Raw genomic sequence first — 24,780 nt, 5'->3', positions numbered from 1 at the left:
AACTCTTCAAACTACATAAACTAAGTTGCTTTTTATTTTGGTATTTAATTTTTACACAGTATCAGTAGCTTATGTTTATATCAGTGACTTAAAATTCACCTAACGGACAATTATTTATAAAGCCACTTCTCAAAAAATCAAATCACTACTAAAAGTGATAACTAAATTGCTATCACCTCCGTTTTGACAGAAAGGTGATTAAATCGTGGTGACTATCAGCTTACGTAATGCCAACATTTGATAGTGATGTTAGCCTCTCAGCACTGGTGACAGAACTTGGTGATTATCACCTTACATGATTCCAAATTTTCAAAAGTGATAATCACCCTACGTGATTCCACCTCTGGAAAAAAGAAATGAAATCCTGCCAATTTCAATCTGAACTGCTTATGAACTTATGAAAAAGATTTTGGATATCTAAGTGGGAAGTTTTCTTCGTATTCACGTCATCCAGTTATGTCTCTGACATTGCCCACCCACTTTTTTGTTTTACGACATATAGGGTGCGCGTAGTTTTCATACTAAACCTACCGATTGATGCAAAACTATATCGAAAATCACTAAATAAATTTTCAAATACCAAATGGCTATTCAATGCTGCCTGAACGAGATTTATTTCCGAACCGATTATAGATAATATTTCATTCTAGTGTTATCAACAGATGACGCACACATCATAATTTTAATTTTATTAACAACCAGTGAAAAAAAATGTCATGTTCAGATATACTCAGACTAAATAACGCGTATTTCACGCATAATTAACAGACCAGTCCCTGGTTCCTAATGTAAATACAAAGTATCAATACAGCTTGTTTAGTGCGAAGATTTGCGGGCTCGATTGGCGTCAACTGGTAGCTACTTGTTACCTTAGAATATCATAATCGACATTCTAGGGGTTATGCACTTTTCTCTTCGTCCAAAATATTAATTAGGAATAGGGTAACAGAGGTATTTTGGCCCACTTTAGGATTGATTTTATTTTGGCCCACTTTGTACAAATATCCACCAAATGTTGTGATATCTTTGAAAAACCCTTCCGCAATAGGTAATTTAATATGATAGGCATCAAATTGATGCAACATGGGTTACTTAACATGGATAAAATCCGATAAAATCGATAAAGTTTGTAAGGTGGGCCAAAATATATGAAGTGGCCAAAATACCTCTGTTACCCTATACTCCCTAAAATGTATTCCCAAATTTTGATGAAGGTTGGACTAATAGAACTCAAGTTAAGCGCTGTATGTAGCTAAGTGGATTTAGAATTTCAAATACGATTATCTCTGTTACGATGAGCTCGATATAAAAAAAACTATGAATCGAATAATTCCAATTTTTAATGTACTACCGAATTGCCATGTGTTTTACCATATTAATTTTTTCCGTATGAAGATTCCAATCTCAAAGACAAAACAAATCTAATATATTTATACTTTAAAAACCTGTTCTTCAAGGACATTTCACAAGAAATAAACACTCTTAGTAAACTAAAATTTGCATTATATTAATTAACAGTGGTTAAAATTGCAACTAAATTTAAATACAGTAGAGTTTTGCAAAACACCACAAATTCGAAATCTATTGCTTGTAAATATGGCGCAACTATTCCCTCTACTTGATCTAGTTAAAATGCGACTTATCGGCGATATTTGCTTTGAGCCTTACAGTTCTACTGGGTGGTTAGTGAATTAGACTAAAACTCGATTAATCGTATAAATAGATCTAGTACAAATAAATACAATCGATTGACATAAAACAGGTTTACATAAAATAAAATGGAAGAAAGCACTGAGGGCTCCACTTCCAGTATTGCGACTAAAACGTTGGGGTTTTATCACTAGAACATGTAAAACGCACGCACACCAACCAAGCAATCGATTGGCTTTTGGTTGAACCCGAACAGCTACGTAAAATTCCTTTCCTAATTTAAGGCACTTTCAATCAGTCTCCTGTTTACTGAAATCTTTGAATCTGTTGAAGAACCCATCCCTTCGAGGCCGGTGGTTGTGGTAGTGATTGTGCCATGGCGTTCTCTGTCGATGGAAGCGGTGGAGGAGGAACCGACGGTCTTGCCTTCATCGCTTGAGACCTCCGTTGTTCCAGATGGGCCGGTTTGATCGGAACCGGAGGTGGATGACCGCCGGAGCTACTCGAAGCGGACGAAGGTGATCGGACCACCTGCGATTGTGGCAGCTTAAGCAGTTGACAGTGGCTAATTTCACCGATCGATTCGTAGATGGCTTGCTCCTCTAGATCATGCCGACGATCGTTATCGTCTCCACTGTACACTGCTGAGTCTCGGAAGTCATCATTCTCCAAGCATTCTTCGACAGATTTCTCATAGAATCCGCATGTTTCTTCATCCAGCTCGGTACGGGCACCGCAGACACTGTCGCTGGACGAATTGAGCGAAAAGATTGAGTCCCTTTGCTCGGGATCGTTGGAAACGGATTTCATCGAAGCTCGGTTGATGAAAATGTTCGGTTGGTTCTGCGAATTCACATTCTGCGGGAACAACGTTCTCGGATCGGCATAGTCTAGGTTGGCGATACGAGAACCCAGATCCAAACTACCTTGCTTATAGATCGGTACGGATTCGTCCGGAGTGGAGATTTTACGATGATTCAAATTACTGTCACAACTTCCGGTCGATGGCGAAGAGTGTAGACTGATGAATCTTTGGAGCAGGTTCTTTGGTGACTTGATACTGAGACTTCCCTTCCGTTCGAGCGGTTTCAGCGGGTCATCACAGGTAAGGTTTACGATCTCGGATTGTGTGTCCTGCACTGGTCCGGATTGTTCCTCCCTTCGCCATGGATGGTGATAATTTATGTTGGTATCGCTGTTTCGCAGTAAGGCCACGGTCGACTTCGGAACGACGCTGTGCCCGTCGATGGTGATCAATCCATTCTCGGAGTAGGCAAGTGTCACGTAATCCGATTCCGGTCTGGACTTTTTCGGTGACCCGTTCGTTCTTAAAGTTTCCAATGCTTTACCATACTGCTGCGATATCGATCTGGTCAGCGGAGGAGCGTATTTGTAAGGCACATGAACGTTCCGCAGCAGTGATTCGTAGATCGGTTCCGGTGATGGAAGATCATTTTGAATGTCGGCTAACTGATTTAACAGATCTTCCGAATTTTTATTCAGTTCGTCCACTTTTCGAAATTCTTCCTCCTCTTCATCCTCTTTCGGAGGCTCCGTACATGGCGGCTCCGGAATGTCATTGATTCCTTTCTGTTCGCATTCGGCAGCATCCTCGTCCTGACTGGTGCAAGACAACGATCGCATCGAATCGAACGATTTCTTTTTCGGTGGTCTACTCATCTTACGAAACTCGTTCTTCTCCAGAACCAACTGAGAAATGATCTCCGAATCCTTCCGCAAGCAACCATCGTCGTTTTTGCCCGCAACTTCTTCAACCTTTTCGCTATCCAAAGTTAAATTATCGGTCGATTCCGTAATCTTCAGTACCGTCGTGTCATCGCTACATTCTGCCAGCTGAAGATCGGTGTAGAACGTAGAATTTCCGGTCAACGTTTTGGATCTGATCTTTCGCATATTGGCTATCCGTTTCGGGATCGTAGTCGAATTGTACGATTTGATATCAACGAAACTTTCCCTGGATTTCTTTCGACCTTGCGTGGCAAACCGATTTCGCTCCTGCATTGCCTTGGCAAAGGCTTCCTCGTCGCTCAGCTTGCCCGATTTCTTCTCCTCCATCAACCTCGTTTCCGACCGACTTCTGGTCTTGATCTGTTTTTGTTCCAATTCCTTCTTGACGGCTTCGCACTTGCACCCGTCCACTTGACCTTCGACCATCTGTTCCAGGGGTTTCGAGTACGACTGGAACGTCGGTTGTTTCATGTTCTTTGGAGAAATGCCATCGAGCGAAATACTGCTGGTCGTATTTTTGCGCATCTTCTTCGATCGCATCCGCATCTCGCTGCGCCGAAACTGTTGCCTTCGTTCCAGATATTCCGGTGTCGAGGGATGATGCGTCGGCCACTTCCAGCTGGCGTTCTTGTCCGTTATGCGGTCTGGAAAAGTAAATGAAACATTTCTTCGAAATTGCTACGGGTTATTCCAAAATGTTTACTTACCATCCTCTTCGCCTAGCTGCAGCACCAATTCCCTGGCACGATCCGGTATATCGAAATGTTCCAGCATAGCCTGTTTGATCTGCTGAGCCCACAGACGCTTCTGGTCCCGGGTTCGGGCCGTCAGTTTGATCTGTCCCTTCGGGTCGTTGTACGGAATTACGTTGAAGCTGGTTGACTCACCCGGCAGGTGCTCCACCAGCATCAGGTTTTTGCACTAGAAGAAAAGGTAGAAAATTTGAATAAGTTGGAATGGTTATTATTAAGGTTTATTTTTTTTTTACAATTGGAGCGTTTAAAATGTTTGGTATCAACCAGTATCACATTATCTACTGAGTAAGAATTTAATTAGATTCGTTCGATCTGGCTTGCGCATTTGACTGAACAAGACATTTACTCCAGTGCAGTTCAGGATTAGAATTCAGTTACAGGTTCAAAATTCATTTTCATCTCCAGGCTCAGTACTCAGTTCCGATACCAAACATCTTATGAAAACGATTATCAATATTTGTTTATATTTGGAAATTGGAATAAAGCATGACAGTTTTTCACGTCATCCAGTTCTGTCTCTGACATTACCCACCCGTTTTTCTAAGGTTTTATCGTGAATACGACTTACTTTACTATGGGATGTCTTTTCAAAATTTACACTCTGAGAGAGTGATAAGTTTTTGATCGTGAATATCTCTTGTTGTATATAACGAATCAACATAATTTTTGCTACATGCCATCGGAAATATGATCACAATTTAATGATAAAATTTTCAGTTTTATGACATAATCTCAAATAATTCAAAATTAAACTTTTCTGAAATGTTTGGTATAAACGAGTGTCAAAGAGGATAATTCATAAGGTGCGTTTGCCTTTCTCGTATTTTCAAAGCTCATAGCTCAGTGATATGTGAAAGGATTTATATAATCTAACTACCAATAGAATCGAAATTTTTCAACTTAAACGTGTAAAGCAACAGCATTGAAGTATTTCAATAGTACACTATTGAAAAACCTATCTCATTTGACCCATGTCAACACCAGCCAATCAGAACGCGTTCTGAGGAAGAGAACAAAATATCCGCTGCTGTACAACAAATCGATCGAGAAAAATATTCCGAACAGTCTTAATATCGTAGTAAGTTCCACAATTTGGTCTTTTGAAAGGCAAGAACGAATCCCGTACAGCATCCTGATAGTTTCTTTCAATGAATTACGCAAATTCGGAATGAAATAATCGACATTAAAATTCTGTATGCGGCTATTTTTATAGCCGTTGGGATCGCCCATAAGTGAAAAAGCTACAAACGAAATCACGTAAAAAGAAACCTCCTAATTCTAATGGCTCTAAAAGTTTGCTAAAGAACTATTAGGATTTCTTGCTCGCAAATCGAAGGTAAATATCCTCAGTTTAGTGCAAATCTAGAACTGTTTGATTTGATTTGTTCACTTTTTGCTGTGTGTAATTCACAGTCATCGAGATCAAGTGAAGCCTTCTTTGTTTTTGCGAAAAATGTGAAAAAGGGGAATGCTTACATAATTCATGCAATTGATCAACTAATTGATATTCGGAAGTGTTAAGGAACATGTTGTTTTCGTATTCACGACATCCAGTTATGTCTCTGGTATTGACCACTCGCCTTTTTTGTTTTTAATCTGCTGATTAAAAAGGCAATCTTCGTAATTCAAAGCAATTACAATTGCGGTCAATTCTTTGTTGGAAAAATGTGCCTTTTTCGTGAGAAACAGGAAAAGTATCTGGAAAACAAATATTGTATAAAATCGCTTTGATATAACTGTTGAGTGCGGTATGTACACGTAGTACTATTTACAGAAAATTGACTAACTGTGATAAGATCTGTAAAAGAACTTGCTCATCCAAAACCTCCCCGGAAAAGGCCTCAAGGTCTACCAACGTAACCGATGATCCATTAGAAAACTTCCTGGAGTTAAGGCCTTAAGATCTACCAGTGTTAACAAAGTGCATTAACAAATTTATCGTTCTCGGTCTGCTGAATGCTCGTATAGATTTTAAGATCTGTTTTCACTGAAGCTCTTGGACGACTGGGAACCTACATGGAACAGCTATAAATAGCAGTGGCGTATCGTGACAAAATTTACTAGTTGTGCACTGTTTATGTGGTATGATACCAGATGTAACAGTTCGTTGTAAGTGAAAACTAAAGATTGAGGAATAGAGTTTCGCTCGTGTTTTTCAATACAATGAGATAACGATATACTTTCGGATGGGATTTTATTGAACAAACTAATATCAGAGCTGAGCTGAGTAATTCTTTCTCTTCTTGAATCTGTACAGTAACTCATGTGCACGGAAAAAAAATACAAACACAGCGACAACAGATACTTGAAATTTTATGTCTGATTTATATGAGATGCGTGTAAATACACGCAATTTCGGTGAGATTCAACCAGCTTTCATCGAATAAAAAATAACCTTAGATAAAACCTTTTTCTACGCGAAAAATTAGAAATAACGGGATGTTTTATTTTATTTACGCGAAATTTCATTTACGCACCCCGGCTCTGCGCGTAAATTGCAGTTCCAGTGTAATATATTCAAAATGGGCATTCGACCAGAAAAGTTTGGGAACCACCCGTACAAGTGAAAATTTGTTTATACCGTTTTCGTTTTTGAACCTAGACGTGGGCTACTCTGACTCCGAGTAAAACGAACACGTGGTACGCGCCTTAAACAACAACTCGTGAAAAAAAGATAAAATAAACAAACTCGGCTGGATGCGTGGTGCGACCCGAGAAAATTTTCAGAGCGAAACTACGCGATTGGAGTCCGATCTAGAGCGACCTCAGGTTGCTAAAACAAACATATCAAACGTTGTTTGGGCGACTCTGGGTCAGCTTTCGGGCTGCTCTGATCAATAAACGAAACCGGTATTAGACAAATTTGAACAAGTGCAAACAGTTTTCGACTCAACAGCCTACTAAGATTTGTCGTTTTGTAATCCTATCGATTTTTATGTCCCGTCTCTACATATGCTGGTTGTCGCCAGCATGAAAATTCCTGATCGTTTCTGGTTTTCGTGCTGGTGAACAATTTCGTACGTATTTTATGATTTTCACGGACAAAACTATTTTCTTGTAGAGTATAACAATCAGGGATGTCAGGTAAAAATTTCAAAAATCTTGAAACAGAGTTGCAGTTATCTTGTATAGTTGTATTCTGATCCTGAACCAGAATTCTCTGCTTGGTTTTAGAACCTGATCCTGAATGAAGTAACTTGATCTAACCTCTGAACAGTGGCGTACCGAGGAAATTTTGCGCGTGGGCAAAAAAAGCAAAGTTGAAATCCATCTCCGGTGATTGGGCGAGAAAAAAAATATTCCAAGGAGTATTTTTCCTGCCTCTGAATATTAATTTTTCGATTCTGGACCGGAATTCTTGATAGATAATTTACCTGAACTATGGTTCTGGATCTGGATTCTGGAAAGTAAATTCTCAACCGGGGGTTCTGGGCCAGAACCTTGATCCCGGATTTGGATTCAGGACCGGAACTACTGACAGAGTTTTGGAACCTGAAACTAGATCCTGAACCTTGACTCTTCAGCTAATTGCTGGACCTAGTCTCAGAACATGGACCTGGATTCCTGAACTAAAATCGGGATCCAAATTCTGGGCCTGAAATTCGTACCTGGGTCATAGACTTCATAGATTTCCGTGACCTGAATTCTGAACATATACCTGGACTTCAGTTTTGGACATAACACATGAATCAATAAGTCCCAAGTAAACCAGTAGTAAACCAGTAACCACGTCTTTCTAGAGTACTAACCTTTGCTTGAAACGGGTCAAAATTTTAAGTCGATCCGACCAGAAACAGCTGAGTTATCAAGGTTGGAGTAAAGTCGTTTTGTAGTTTGTTTAAAAAATGGAAAAAACCGAGTTTCGTGTTCTAATAAAACATTGTTTTTTAATGGGTAAAAACACCGTGCAAGCGAAACAATGGATTGAAAAATGTTATCCGGACTCTTGTCCATCAAAAGCAATGATTTGTCGGTGGTTCGCCGAGTTCAAAACGTGGTCGTACCGACACAAATGACGCGAAACGCTCGGGTAGACCTGTGGAAGCCGTTACACCGGAAAATGTGAGTGAAGTGACAAAAATTATAATGAAAGATCGTAAAGTGAAGCTCCGTGAGATTGCTGAGATGACACAGATATCATATGGAAGTGTATTTACTATCCGTCATGAAAAATTGAGCATGAAAAGGTTTTTTTTCCAAGTGGGTGCCGCGATTGCTTTCGATGGAACAATAAAAGCAACGAGTCGATGATTCAGAAAGCAGTTTAAATTGAACGAATTGGGCTTTGATCTGCTTCACCACCCCCCATTCTCGCCAGATTTAGTCCCCAGTGACTACTGGCTCTTTGCTGATCTTAAAAAAATACTCCAGGGAAAAAGATTTGGCTCAAATGAGGAGGTCATCGCTGAAACTGAAGCTTATTTTGAAGCGAAAGATAAAAATTTTTATAAACATGGTATTGAAAAATTGAAAAAACGTTGGAACCATTGTATCACCCTTAAAAGTGATTATGTTGATGAATGAAAAAAAAATTTTGCAAAAAAATGTTATTTCCATTGTTAGTCTCGGGACTTATTGATCCATGTGTTAAGTTCAAATCCCAGACCTAGATTCTGGGTCTGAATTTCGGGCGAAATTTCAGACCTGAACCTAAGTTTTTATCCGGGAAGCAATCATGAATGTGAACCAGGATTCTAATTCTGAATTCTGAACTTGCACCTGAATTTACTTTTTGTATTTTGTTCGAATTGAATTTGAAAAAAAAGACATGATTTGAATTTCTATTGAAACATTTAAACTATTTACTCTCGTTCTTATTTGACCAATTTTTGGTCTAACACCACACCATCTTCTCGCATTCATTTTCTTACTCACAAATCTCACAAGAATTCAATGATTTACTAATTACTTCATTCTCAGAACTAATAGTTTGGCTTGATTCTGTATTGTATTTGGCAATGACATGTTGAACAGTTTTCCACATTAACTCAGGGCCTATCGCAGAAAGATTTTTTTTAAATTGCGAAGCCAACTATTTGCGATTAATTGCAAACCTGTTGTTAATTTTTAGTTTCGACTCATTAAAAATTAGTTAGAGCCCACTCAGATGCCTTTTCGTGAGCAGAGTAACTGTGGATTTTGAAAAAAAAAATTGTTCCTTCAAACTGGTAGCTTCAAAATCGAAACTTGAGAACAAAAAAAATTCAAACCAGCATTTTATCACAACAATCGATTTATCGAAATCGATCCAAGCATTCTCTGAAGAGAAGTTGTAACCGTTTTTGATAACAGGAAACCTGCCCGACTGGCAACTGGCACTTACCGGAATATAGGCCCGGAACTGCAGCCGCTTGTCCTCCTTCGGTTTGGTGATGATCAGCATCGTTTGGAACAGCAACACCACCCGGGGTTTCGTTTGTTCGGTCAGTAAACCCTCCTGACGCAGCTCGCCCAGTACGGACAAATCCGGCCCCAGCCATCCGTCCACTATGCCGGCCAGTTCCTTGACGCGACTCTGCTGTTCCAGTTTCTTCTTCACCTGATCGATGTTGTGGGCCACATTCTTCATCAGCTCGTGGGCATGAGCGACCTGTTTATCGTCGCAGTGCTTCCGCAAATTCTAAAATTAAACCCATAATCGTTGTTACCATCCATGTTGCATACCAAATATCTGCTAATCAGTCAACAACAGCCGCCACTGCATCCCCGAACGCCATCACAGACATCCATAATTAAAACGATCGTCGGTCCCGTGGTCCCGGGTTGATGAGATCAGACTGTTGCACATATTGAGTGGATGATTTATCGATTGTCTTTCACTTGGCTCGCGCAGACTGCAGCCAATGCAATCTCCGGTGCAACCACGCGTCACGCAAAGTGAATGCATTCCAGCAGCAGTGCTAAAACTGGACTGGACTGACCTTGGCGGCAGATTAATACCCTTACACGGACTAACTGTTTGTTGGTCTTGGTCTTGTTGGTAGATGCCGTTGGTGGTGGCAGCGGCGCTGATTGAAATTGATTTTAGCTGACGTAACGATCGGTGCACTATACTTACATCGAGCAGCAGATGGTACTTCAGAATCCGTTGCACGGGCTTTAGAAGATACGATCCCAGTGGAAGAGTATGATTTAGCATTTTCTGCGTTTGAATGAGCAGAGCGTTGGTGTGGGTGGCCTGCAGCAGACTGGTCAACAGTGCGATCGCCTCCGGGTAGCGAGTGCTAGAAGAGAGTGATAGGATTATAAAGTGCATTGGAAATTTTTGCAAACTATGGTCGTTTTACCAATAGGTAGTGTAGCAGTCAAAGTCTTTGTGGAGGTCAATAAAACAGCCGGAGATTTTGACTGGGTCACCTTTCGTTTCCTCCAGTCGAGTCAAAAGTCGACAGTTGAAGTCCAAGATTTCCTGAATGTTGCTAAAAAGTACTTCCAATTCGTCAACTTTCAGACAAGCCCGTTCTTTCCAGTCTTGCAGGTAGCTGTAGAAGAAAAATAACAATCATCAATTATTGAACAATGACTTGGTTTTCACTAACCCTTTAATAATTTGGCCCAAATCCTCGACGTAACTTCTTTCGGAATCGATAATCTCCATGACGGCTCGTTCGCACATGGTGAGGCCACTTGTGCTTCCGTTCTGCTCAGACTCGCTTTGATCGGCTAGACTTTCCACACTCGCCTGGTAGGAAGGAGCTCCGCAGCATTTGCTGTTGACTAGATGCAGTGTGTCGGATCCGGAACTGCTGCTGGATGAGTAGGAACAGATGGAAGACGCCGACAGTGGTCGGGTGCAGAGTACGGGTGTTCCCGGACTTTGGATCAGGGACGTTTTGCTGGACGACAGAGACGTTGAGCTGGTCCTGTCCAGACTGGGAGTCGACGTGGAGGTCGACGAAGGTGTGTGAAAACCGCTTTCACTGGATCGCGGTAGTTTGGGTGATCCCGTCAATGCTCGTGAGTTCAGTAGTTGCACACGGGCGTAGGCTAGCTTGCGACGATCCTCCGAAGTTGCGTTGTCACTGTCGTGATCGGGTTCAGCGACAGCTAATTTAACGAATGGATTGCGCGTTTCCACGATCGTACGCCGATGATCGGATTCTTCACAATTTTCAACGAATGCATTTTGGTCGCTGGTGGCAGCTTCCATCGATTTTTCTGTGTTCCGTAGAACCAGTTCTGCTTCCGGATCCGAGTTGTTCTCGTTTTTGTCGGGTTCCTTTAGATCCACATCTCCTACCAAAGCGAACGTCAGTGACTTTATTCGTTGCTGGATGAAACTCAGCTTTGGGATATCCTCTTCGATGGACGTTGTTGTATCACAGTTCCCGTTGGAATCTCGTCGGAATTCGCTCTCGCAACGGTTCTCTACTATGACATCACCGAAGCAAGAAGCTTGCGTGATTTTGGCGATGTTTCTCGATAGCGGTAGGTTTTTGAAGGCGTGTCTGGTCGACGTTGCGGACGAGATCGATCGACTAGTGCTGAATGATGCGGACTGAAACTGGTTACGGTGGAAGGCAGCCGGCGGAAGTCGTGCTCGAGTAGTTCCGAGCAGATCAACGTCTACGGCTGTTTCCGTATTCGACAGTATCCTCTGGACGTTGGACGATAGGTTCCGAAATTTATCCCCTAGTTTAGGAATGTGGGGAGCCGGTCTCGTGGGTCTCGGAAGACCGGCGGTACCTTTAAACTTCAGTACACTAGCTTGGAACGACTTGTCGGTACTGGACTGCTGGATAACTTCGTTCTGTTGGCTTACGTGCGTTCGACTGATGAAGGTTCCAGTGCCAGTTGTTGTTGTTGCTGTTGTTTTCGGACTTTCGCTGGAAGGCGCGTTACTTTCGTTGGATGTTGGTGGTTCGTCTTCTGCTTCGGTGGCTAATTTATCGTAATAGCCCAGTAGCGAGGGTGCTAAATCAGTACTGCTACCTGAAATTTAAGAAGAGCAAAAAAAACGAGACACTGTTAGTCACCACCTTGGAACATTCTGGACAACGGAACGCGACGGAACAAAGACGAGACGAACCGACGATGATGCTAAAAAGGGATCCCATAAATTTCAATCCGGTTACCGCCTTTTCTCAGGACGTTGAGACACGTAGGTAGGAAGTTTGAAATTCGAGCCCCCCCGAAGAAACAAAAAAAAAAAGCAAAAACCGGTGCATTTTCATCAATTTCTCAGCTTGGCCCCGTACGATCTTCTTATTAACTTTCTCGAACGTGTTAATAAGCACATTTTAGGGCTGGAAAGCCGTCGTCGGTCCAAAAGACTAACGAGGGATCGTGGGCTGAGGTTTGACTGTGCTCGAAGGCACAGAGGGTTTTTGTTTTTTTTTCGGTTTTAGTGGGCTGAAAACATTTTTATTTTAAAATTTATGACGATCAATTAAAAAAGCACGAATAAAAATGTTCCCAACGCGAGTCGCTTCTGGGTGCGTCGTGTTTTGTGTTCTGTTTCAGGAAAAGATGTACTGACACCTCGTTGAAAACTGTAACGATGCGAAACTTTTGGCATCCACTATCTCAATTGAAGACAGTTTATTATTCAGCGTACGAAGAAAAAAAACGAAAAAAAAATTGCTAGGGAACGGAAGTTCATTTATTTTCAACCGATCGCAGACGATCTGGTGGATCTTCAACTCCGGTGCTGAAAGTTCAACGTCGTCGTCGTCGTCGTCGGACCGCAAGCGAGAAGGGAAAACCCCACAACAGTCATAAATCACCGGAGCCCGGCCGTTGGTTTTGTTGGCAAGCAAATGTGTTTACGTCGCCGCTCGCTCGTCTAACTGGTGGTGACAGATCGATAAGTTACGGCAAGTCGTTTATTTATTATTTTTTTTTTCGGGCCAATAGTCGACCCACTTTCCGGCCCCCCTTTTGAAATTCGAAAAGCTCCGCTCGGTTCGTGCCGTACCGCAAAAGGTTAGTTGGTTCAATTAGTGGCCAACCTGTTCCGTGTGGGCGGTGCAGACCTTAAACGCTCTCATAGACGAGGGTCGTGGTGCGAGTGTTGGTTTCTTTAGGGACATCAGCCACGCTTCGGAGATCGTGTTGTAATTCCATTTAAAAAGAAAAGTGATTGTTAATCACATAATTAGTGAGTGTATAACCAGTTAATTAAAATATATCTGGTTGACTTTCCGGAAATGAGAAAAACGTTTGTCGCTAATTTCGCTTATGTGTCACATTCAAGCACATGCAGGGTGAAAATATCACAGAAATGAACGGCCTGCTAGATTGCGCATCGAACAAGAAGCGTCTCAATTCGTCCAATGCACAGTGGTCCGGATCCACAATTTCAGGGAACAAAAACATTTGTGGCTTAGCCTAATACTTTAGAGCTATGATGTCTTCAGAACAAATGATCAGTGACAGATAAGCCATATTTTGATGCATATAGTATTAGGGTGGTTCTTATTATTGGGGTGATCCAAAAATTATTTTCCGTATGTGTTGAGATAGAGGACTGCACCCTTCGGCAAAATTGTAGGAAAACTTATATCAAGCAACTTTGCCGAAGACACTGTTGTGGTATCTCTAACGGTTTTAGTGTTACAGCTATTTTAATAGAGCAACTTAGGGTGTTCCTAAAAAAAAAACAGATTTTTTGCTCTAGTTTTCTTATTTTTCACTTCTCGTTATTGGTGTCTTTTAACATCTTTTAGAGTTTATTGTAACCAATTTTTTGATGACTAGCGCACTCAGGTAGCGTTTTCTGAACCGAAGTTATGAGCAAAACTAGTTCAAAAACAGATCATTTTTAAACTGCTATATCTAACATTGGAGCAAATGAAAAAAAATCTGTTTCTTTCATTTGATAGAAAATACTCTCGAGCATAATTATAAAAAAAACTAGCGGATCCCTGCACACTTCGTAGCGCAATAATGCAAAAAATCAAAATTACTTTCAATCAGTTTTAAATTGAAAAAAAAAGTTATTATAATGCTCTATGAAAGTGGTTCACAACCTTTCCTTTATCACGGATGGATCTATGATTCTTTGATCTATGATTCTATGATCTATGATTCTATCTTTTTTCGTTTTTCCATATTCGGTAAAAATATATAAAACCGTACAATTGTCTTTATAAAAAAAACATGAAATTCACACCACAAACTCCTAACTATTGTCCGTGAGCTTTATTGTCAGTAGCTGAATAGACAAATGGATGGAAAATTGACGTATAAATGAGTACGAGTATGTGAGTATGATCGGAATACGTGGAATAAAAACTTTTCCATCTTTGAATTTGCCTGTCAAAATTGTTACCTCGATAACATTTGCCATTTTTTCTTCAAATTTTAAACTTCTTTTCTGTATTTGTTCCTGTATTTTCTGCACGCATTCCTAGAATTTTTATTCTTGATGTACTTTTCACACATACACCTGTTCCTTATACTATTTGTGCTTGTTCCTGTACTTTCTGTAATTGTTTTCGAATTTTATGAACCTGCTGCTGCACTTTCTTATCCACTATTTTGTGTGCTTGCTTCTTTCATTTCTGTACTTGTTCTTGAACCTTCGGGACTTGTTCCTGCACTTCTGTATTTAATTTCTCTATTTTTAGCACTTTCTCTACCTGTTTTTGTACCTTCTACACTTTTTCCTGTGCATTCTGTACTTGTTTTTCTCATGACTGTACATGTAGCTGTCCCGGCGAACTTACTACCTCGCATAAACTATCTTTCAACGGAAATTACTTGTAAAAGTCGGTATCAGAAGGTCCTGGTCATGATTCCTCGAGATCAGTGAAGTAGAATGTTATAAGTATTTTACTTGCACTGTTGAGTCCTTCATGTTCCGTCAAAATGAGTCATCTGGCAATTATGTTAAGCGAAATACATCCTAAAGTCGAAACAGTTTGTGAGCAAGAAAGTGAATCGATTCGAAGAGGTAGTACATGTCGATGAGTTCCCAAATCTTGATTACATCCATACAATGTTCTAAAAAGTAGCGAAAGGGATGGTTCGAGTATATCGGACGAAACGATTCATAGCCACAGCAACAATAACCGAAAATAATTTGAAATTTCGAAGTACTCAGCAAAAACCGATGTTGAGAGAATATATGCCCAAAAACGAATCGAATAATTTGGATCGTGACTGGGCCAATTGAAGACACTTGGGACTAACCGAACTTACAATTTGAAACAATTCACAAATTTTGGAGGTAGCGCACAAAATTTCTTCCGAAACAGCATCCGTTGGTATCAAGACATTACTGATGCTGAAGGTGAATGGATTTGCTATTAAGTCTAGTTGATGAAACAATATTTGAAAGAAATCTCGCTTTCTAACAAAAGCGATTATGATCTTTTATACCTGATTTTTTTTTCGTTTATTTATACCCGGTTTTAACCAGAATGCGGTCTTTCGCCGGGTTATACCTAATTATATTTGCATTTCACTTCAATTTTTTATTCAATCAATGTGCTTTGTATAACTCAGTCTTACTTGGGTTAATGTAATGAAGTTCAAGAAGTTTACTTTTTTACTAACAGTTTATGACTACAACTGATGATGAAAATTTTACTTTTCGGACATGGGTAAATCTTGAGCAAAATTTAAACCGAAAAAGAACAAAAATTATCGTTTAAATTAAAATTGAATTGTTGAGAGCCAAACGGTTTTGGTGTTTCAGTTAAAGGTGATTTGACTTTGATTTGACTTTGCCAATTGCACATTTCAATCCTGATGTCTTTGAATGAAGTTTCAGTGCATTGTAACACCAATAATGGAATTCATAGCGAAGATAGAAATTCACATTACAGAACTTCTATGGAAACGCCCATACTTGAGGATCAAGAGTAAACCACATTAACTTGTGTTGATAATTTGTGTATTAAGTACTTTTTATTTTGTACGTATGCCATAGATCTGTGTATTCATATATGCAGCGCACCGAGTTTATCAAAATGGATCGCACGATCGAGTTTCAAACAATCTTTTTTCACAATAATTTATTCTCATTAATTTCTGCCTAAGGAAATCCATATAGGAATGTATTTGTTGCTAAATAAATGTGTCAGTGGAAGTAAGCTGAAACAGAAATAATTTTTCTCGAGCAAAGGAAAACGGAAGAGTTTTAGACTACAATTTTTCTTGAATTGCGATTTTTAGCAGTATGAACCGATTGGTTTATTTTCCAACCATATGGAGAATTTATTGAGTAAATTCAGGAAAAGAAGCACCGGAATTTGTTTTTACGCACACATTGTTGGCATTACTCTTGCGCTTGAAAAGAGTCTTGCTCCTTAATTGAACATGTGATTCGAAATAAAGAAACACGTGAATCAAGTAGGCTCAGTGAATTGTTTGCACAAATCAGTTCGTTTGGCGCCAAACGGTTTTATTAATAATCTAGTATTCATATTTTGCTCTCCAGCGGGCAGCAGCATTGCATAAATCGATAGGCGCCAAACAATCATCGGAGATCTAGCATGCATTGAATGGAAAATTTCCAATTCCAAACGAACCAATTTTCTAGTTTTTCTCTACTTTCCCGAAGGATTTTCCTTATGTACTATAGCCTAAAACCTCCGCATAAACGTCACTTTCGAACAAAAAAAATCACTTGAAGATCGGCCAATGCATACCACAGAACATTAGCAACACACATTTTTTTCGCTATTATTTTATATATATAGATAGCGGAGGAGATATTTTTTAAAATTTTTTAAATTGTGTTCAAACATTGGGTTTTTTTCACTGAAAAATGCTATTACAGGATCAGAGGTTAAAAGCAATCGTTTGAATACATCCTCTACACGGAAAGACGGATATCAGCATTTTGGCGAAAAAATTAGTTGATTTTCTGATTTTAGTTAGTTATTTTTTGAGACAACTAAAAAAGTCTTACTTCTGCTAATTTAGATTTTTTAATTCTAATTTCCTTGATAATAATAAAATATTTATTGAAATGACTATTTTTTTAGTTGAATTCACCAATTGTCATTTCTTAGCTAAGGCACACTTCATATCCATTCAACAAATTTTTTAGTTGAATTAGAGAAATAAAACGTTGTTTTCAACCAACATAAATGGTTGACTTGGTTTCTGCAATTTGCAGCTATATGGCGCTCTGTCGCCGAAATAACGCTAACACCGTAATGACTACTAGCCACTAGATGGCACACTACTACCGAAAAAAAATTCAGTCGCGGTTGTCTTTTCTATATTGGTAGGTATAAATACGATGTTGTAACGGAGAAAAAGTCGTAAACGAAACATAAACGTTTTTTTAGAAATTTTTATTCTAAAACGCAGTTTTCTTCATTCGATTTCGCGAAATCGACTCTCTCACTGAAAACTTTGAGCACTCGGAAAACAAAAACCGAATACAAGTAGTACACCGGATGGCATAGCCCGGAAGGTTGGAAGATACAAAAAACATCATTTGACATGTACAATTAGAGTGCAACACTCTAATCTCAACAGATTCACTAAACGATTGAATTTCCGCGAATGGAACTCCCTATACTTGCGTATAGATTTATTTCGACTCTCTTGCGCTTCCTCACTGTACATACCAATAGGAAGTAAAGCATGTTTTATAATTGCAGTCCCATGCACCAGAAGTTTATGCACGGTTGGCGACAGAGCATACCATCCATACAGCTCCACATAACGAATTTTTGTTTGTTCAGCAAACTCCTGAAAAGCAGGAACCGAAATCTCCACTTTGCTGTTTATCAACGTTAAGATTATACAAAACCGTTCAAGTATATTTTCATTTAACTCGGTGATTTGCGCTCAATAGTACACTATTGAAAAACCTGTTTGATTTAACCCATGACAGCCCCAGCTAATCAGAACACGAGATGTCTGCATCTATACAAGAGCATCCATATAAAAGTTGAGTGGTTCATTTTTTCTACCATTTCTTGAGCAACTGTTCCCGACACAAGACACACGAGAGCAACATCGAGGACCTGTCGTCTCACTGTTTCCCGTTCTGCGAACAGGAAAGGAATTTTAGCAAAGGGGCTGTCCGTACACCGCTGCCAGTAGCAGATATAAAATAAAATGTGATGTGAGGAATAGCGTCATTTAAGTTGAAGCAGCTACTCTGAACGCACGAGACACCGTCAGTACGATGACACCGAAAACCGGTAGAAAGGCAGCCAAAAAGTCCAGCAAGGCCCATTCAAAGCACTTATACGTGCTAAAGATCATCTTAAAGAATTAGATGAATTTTGTCGCTTTCCTACCATTTTCTGAGCAACTGTTGCCGAAACAAGACACACACGAGAACCATCTCAGATCTCAATTCCTACCAAAAGATTCATCAAGATGGAAATTGAAATAATTTGCACCGTCACTAACACATTCAATTACGAACGGCAATGCGAAAGCGAAAGTGATGATGTGGAACACATCTTTATACTAGTATAGGGTCTTGTGAAAATATGCCATGCGAAACAGGCAACCCGATATTTTACCGACTAATCTGTATTTTATTTATACATACACACACACACACACACACATATATATATATATATATATATATATATATATATATATATATATATATATATATATATATATATATATATATATATATATATATATATATATATATATATATATATATATATATATATATATACAGATTAATCTGAAGTAATATTATTATTATTATTATCATTATTAGTATTAAAATTAGTCTTGCATACCGAAGATCGTCGACACATTTCAGACCAGGCCATTGCAATTGTCTCGTACTGAAATTTCAAGAAGAATCTGATATCTTCGAACTTCATAGCTTCAATAAAGATAAACTACAGCAAATTAAAAAGAATCTGTTTCAAGTTTGGAATATATAGTTGTAGAATAGTAGCTGTTGATGTAACTAATCTGTACTTTAATGTAGGTGCATCGCTTCAAACTCTATTAGTGAAAAAGGAGAAAGCTTGCACAATTCATACAATATAATCAATCAACTAACTGATATTCGGAAAAGTGATGGAAGCGTGTCAGTTTTTTCGTATTCACGACATCCAGTTATGTCTCTGACATTATCCACCCGCCTTTTTTTGTTTTTCGACAAACTGTTTGATTGGACGCCCTTGTCTTTTCCTATCTGAAACATAGCTGACTACTACAGAGCCTTGCAGCCAATAAGGAGTGTATCGAAAAGTCATTAGCAACATTGATTATTGAAGAAAAAAGCGAAAAAAAAACATATTTTGACATCAGTTTTCGATATATTGTAGAAAAATTACAGTTTCATGCATTTCACTGATTATATTGCAGAAAATCCTAGTTTCTGTGAAACGCTCGCACTTTGAACTTGACATTCTTCATTAAATTCTGCACAGTTACTTTTGTGACTTTCCTGGTGGCAGTTGTCCAGTTTTTTTTAACTCCTGCATGTTTTGGGACACTGTACCTTCCTTCTGAAAGTGCCGCTTGACAATTGCCCGATACCTTTCAATTGGCCGAAGATCCGGGCAGTTCGGTGGGTTGATGTCCTTTTCCGCGATATGTACATTATTTTTTGACAACCACTGTAGAACGGAGTTGGCGTAGTGGGCTGAAGCCAAATCCGGCCAGAAGAGAGAAGGAGCCGTATGCTTTCTGTACAGTGGCAGCATTCTCTTCTTCAAACATTCTACCTCGTACACCTTGGCGTTAATTGTGCCCTCCGTGAAGAAAATCGACGACCGCAAACCACAGGTACAAATTGCTTGCCAGACTAACACTTTCTGCCCAAACTTTTCCATCGCCACCGTGGTGTCAGCGTCGTCCAGGTCCTGGTACACCGATTTCGTATAATATTGCGGTCCGGGCAGCGCTCGAGAGTCTTCCTTGGCGAAGGTTTCGTCGTCGATCAGGATGCATCCGTCTTTATTCTGTAGAATCCGGTTATACAGTTTTCGCGCTCTTGTTTTGGCCTGAACTTGCTGTACCAGGTACTTTTTCGGCACCTTCTGTTTCTTGTACGTTTTCAGGCAGTTCCGAACTTTGATCCGTTGAATCATCCCGATGCTGGTGTTGAACTGCTTGGCCAAATACCGCGTCGACGCCGATGGGGTTTTTCCTGATGTACTCAACCACTTTTACCGTTTTCCTACCGGATCGGGGCAAATCCTCCATGGAAAGGGTCTTACCGAGCTTCTCGATAATATTTTTTACACTGGTGTGGTGCACTTTCACCCGTTTTACAATTTCGTTGTACGTGACACCACTTTCTGAGCACCAAGTGTGCAGAATTTTCTTTCGCGTTTGCGGATCAATTCGACTCATCATTGAAACGATAAACCGTACCGAAACCAATCGATTGCGCAGCTGTTATTGACATGTAAACGAACATGTCACCGCAAAACACGCTGCAAAAAATTAAGCCATTTCAGAGTAATAACTGTTTGAATGTTGCTAACTACTTATCGATACACTCCTTAGCATTATTATTAATAAAACGTTTTTTCGATCTCATGCTTTTGGTCCATAGGTTCGAAAACTTCATCGATAAAAGCCTGATTTTCTTTAATAGTTCTTTCTCGTTAATTTTCTTCCCATTACACCTCTCTTTAATGTAGAATACAAAATCTTTTTCTTTTCGTTTTGCTTGACTAACTCCAAACGAGCAACTTCAAGCTCTAAAGAGTATTACTACAAAAACGTTTTGCTTGCGAACAACTAAGAACCCGTTAAACCTACGGAATTGTCATTTTAACAATCTGGCATCGCTGTTTCGAGGCCGATCATGCAATTGCATGATGAGCGATAAATTTCGATGCGTGCGTCACCATTAGCCTTCGAAATATCGGCCTATTATTATCGTTCAAAACTAATCAACAAGTTCCACACACGGCATGCACCGCACAAGTCACAAGAGGACCCATCTATTTTTCTATTTTTATTGATATTTAATTTCATAGACACGTCGCATTTATTATTGTCATCTTTTACACCTTGTCGTTCGTCCGTTCTTTCTTTCTTTCTGCTCGCACGCTTTCGGTCGATCGAAGCCGTTTTGTGTTGCTAGATAAAAATCAGAAAAAAAGTCTGGTGTGTGTTGGCGTTACTATTTTCTCTGTCTCTCTGCCAGCTGGCCAAGAGGAAGTTTGTTTTTTTTTGTTGGTTTCAGTGCGTAGCTCCTCCGTTCATTCACGCATCAAACATGACAGAGTTGCGCCATTGTCCGGTAGGTGACCTACTGCGACGCATGAGCTTTTCACGTACTCTCACTCGTGCAGGTTTGATTCCCTTAATTTTTTTTGGGCAATCAAAATTGATAAACGGAAACTTTGCCCGGCTCACTTACGGTTCGGAACCCAATTAGGCGTGAAAACCGTTCGGTCACGACTTTTGGTATGGACGGACGACGATGAAATGTGATCCAGCCTCGTCGTCGTCGTCGTTTTTGTCTGATGAGGAGATTCACGCTCGCCGATAGGAAACTGGGAGTGAGTGGTGATGCTTAATCACGCAAAGATGCGCGTGACCGCATTATTGGACGGATCGCGCATCGTCCGCCGGCTTAAACAGGCCTCATTTTGCATAGCGCCATCCGGCGGAGATTCAAGCCGACCGATCCACGTCTGTCAATCATAACCGGTGGGACCCAGTTCTGCTGGGAGGATGTTCAATGGCGACGATGGTTATGAGTTTTTTTTCTACTCTTCCAGATCCGAAAGAAGAATGCATATCGTTCATCGCTAAAAATAGTCTGCGGCCGTTTCATTCATGAGAATGAACAGCCGAAGGCCAGCCGAGGGCCGTTTGGTAATGTTACATTGGAAGTTAGCTAAATATTTCACTGTTATGTTTATGATATTACATAGAAAAAAAATGCAAAATAAACAAACTGGCGATGAACTACTTATCGTCTATTAGAACGAACAAGAAATTAATTCATGCTTCTTTTTTTACATGAAAATAAAACAATGTCAACGACCAATTTTGACTATGCCTACTGCGGTTCGCAAGGGCAATAAATAACATTAGCTGACTCAATGAAGAGAGACCCGTGTGTAGCTGTCAGTGATATAAAAAGCGTCTTCTGGTGAGTAATTTGTGCGGAAATGTTCACAAAACTAACTCACAAGGAAGCCTGCGCATTTCACTCATTCGAAGTAGGATTTGGATAAAGTACACTCATTTCTCACAGATTCAGTGTCTCCGTAAAGTGACAAATCTAGATCTACTAGATTTATGACTCAATCTCATAGAATTTTCGTTTTCTACATCGCACAGTTGTGTCTCCGCATATGAAAGTTGACAAAAACCCTAGCTCGACAATTGACTGTTTGATAAGTTTGCATTAGGGGCGAGTTCAGGATCTACAGACAAAATAAACAAATAAACAAATAAACAAATAAACAAATAAACAAATAAACAAATAAACAAATAAACAAATAAACAAATAAACAAATAAACAAATAAACAAATAAACAAATAAACAAATAAACAAATAAACAAATAAACAAATAAACAAATAAACAAATAAACAAATAAACAAATAAACAAATAAACAAATAAACAAATAAACAAATAAACAAATAAACAAATAAACAAATAAACAAATAAACAAATAAACAAATAAACAAATAAACAAATAAACAAATAAACAAATAAACAAATAAACAAATAAACAAATAAACAAATAAACAAATAAACAAATAAACAAATAAACAAATAAACAAATAAACAAATAAACAAATAAACAAATAAACAAATAAACAAATAAACAAATAAACAAATAAACAAATAAACAAATAAACAAATAAACAAATAAACAAATAAACAAATAAACAAATAAACAAATAAACAAATAAACAAATAAACAAATAAACAAATAAACAAATAAACAAATAAAGTGGTCGATATCCATCTTGAGGGGATCGACGTAAATGAAAACTGATTATAGGCAAATATATTATATATCAATATGGATCACTCTTGCGATTCACGAGGGACATCACAGTAATGTGCGGTGGCCGAAAAGGTTACTAATACACTACAATTTTTTAATGCACATATGACACTTTTTCTCAATCAGTACACTGAACCAAACAACTCCAAATATATGGAATATTTCTCGATATACAATGCACGATAAAATAAGCTGTGAATACGATTTAGAATCGCAATCTGATACTAACTCGGATGAGAATATTTTGTTTATAACAAAATCTCAGTTTATATAAATATTTGTGAAATGTGCATGCAGAACTACACAAATTAATCTTAATGGTTGTTCCAGAATTTTACCAACATTTCCGAATTAAGTACTACAATTTCTTGATTTCGGTATATGAATAAACCGTAATTTGCCTCACCAAGAGCTATCACTTGAAGTAAAAGTAATAAGTATTAGTGTTTCTTTTGCTTACTGTATTGCACTTATCATACTATTGAATGAAATTCAATTACTCTTTAGAAAATATATATCGTAATTTCAATTTTCACTGAAAGTTAAAACTATTCGAAAAATAGTTTACAACAAGGTTTTCTATATATCAGAAGTGATCTGCCAAACATTGACTTCACAGCCTATAGGTTTCGTCTTTTCAGCACTATTCATAACTTTCATGAGCAAAGTTAAATACTATACCAGTTCGGTTTCACATCTCATTCAAGTCAGTCGATAAAACAAAACCGCTACTATATCTATCTACTTGGCAACGGCTCGGTTGGGATGTTCCAGCCAAATTTAAATTTGTTTTTGCCGACGAATTTGCAAGAAAATTTATGATTTGGCAGGGCATTTGCAGCTGTGGCAAAAAAACGAAAGTTTTCATTACAAATAAGACAATGACATCGGAACTATACCAAAAAGAGTGTCTCCAAAAACGAATTTTGCCATTCATTCGATCCCCCGACCAGTCCATAATGTTTTGGCTAGATTTGGCAAGCTGTCATTACAGCAAAGTCGTTCAAGAATGGTATACAAAGAAAGGGGTCCAGTTTGTTCCGAAAAACCTTAACCCACCCAACTGCCCCCAGTTCCGCTCTATTGAGAAATACTGGGCAATTATGAAGAGGAGACTCAAGGCAAAGGGAAAGGTTATCAAAGACTCCAATCACCTGTTGGATTAAGATAGCTAAAACGATGGACGAAGAAGGTGTGCGCCGCCTAATGAGCCGTGTTACAGGAAAAATTCGAGAATTCCTTCGAAACCGTGACGAATAATTTTATCCAGTTTGTTTCTTAAAAGAATGAAGAAAACGCTACATTTGTATAAAAAAAGTCTTGTATTCAATAATAAATAACTGAAATACAGGTAATTGTCTTTGCTCCAATTCTATCTGAAGCAAGCTTTAGCTCTGCATATTACATTTTTCTCCATGCTCTCTGGCATATGTGCAACATGACTCTCGATGTGGCCGGGTGGCCAAGAAAGTTTTAATATTTTTGGTTGCAAGTTTGACTACATCACATAAAATCCACTAAAGCTACCGCTTGTTTGGCAGCCTTTCTGAGCCGATTTTATTTCTCTCTCCTGTTTCATTACGTTACCAGGAAACTGGAGGAGAAAAAATTGCGCCGCCATAGAAATCGTCTAACCTTCACAAAAATAACATTCATTTCTTTTTTATCGCGACAACCTATACGTTTTTATGCACTAATCGCATCTAAATTAAATTATCTAGACATTGTCAGGATAGATTT

The 24,780-nt window shown here is 39.0% G+C and overlaps 1 protein-coding gene across 1 annotated transcript in view; it reads right to left on the bottom strand.

Moving 5' to 3' along the window:
• Positions 1-1,486: 1,486 nt before the first annotated feature.
• Positions 1,487-24,780, bottom strand: part of LOC131439248 (uncharacterized) — a 190,822-nt gene continuing 167,528 nt past the window's right edge. Inside the window, exons 2-7 of the mRNA XM_058610032.1 lie at positions 10,694-12,086; positions 10,442-10,636; positions 10,213-10,378; positions 9,478-9,774; positions 4,107-4,320; positions 1,487-4,043 (exon numbers count right to left, since the gene is read on the bottom strand). Coding sequence (XP_058466015.1) covers positions 1,957-4,043; positions 4,107-4,320; positions 9,478-9,774; positions 10,213-10,378; positions 10,442-10,636; positions 10,694-12,086 — 4,352 coding nt within the window. The 3' untranslated portion in view covers positions 1,487-1,956. The remainder of the gene's footprint in view (positions 4,044-4,106; positions 4,321-9,477; positions 9,775-10,212; positions 10,379-10,441; positions 10,637-10,693; positions 12,087-24,780) is intronic.

This window comes from Malaya genurostris, chromosome 3, assembly GCF_030247185.1.
Source record: "Malaya genurostris strain Urasoe2022 chromosome 3, Malgen_1.1, whole genome shotgun sequence".
In the NCBI taxonomy this organism is placed as follows: Eukaryota; Metazoa; Arthropoda; class Insecta; order Diptera; family Culicidae; genus Malaya; species Malaya genurostris.
Note: the sequence above shows the minus strand (reverse complement) of the source record. Positions and strands in the feature narration are given on the sequence as shown.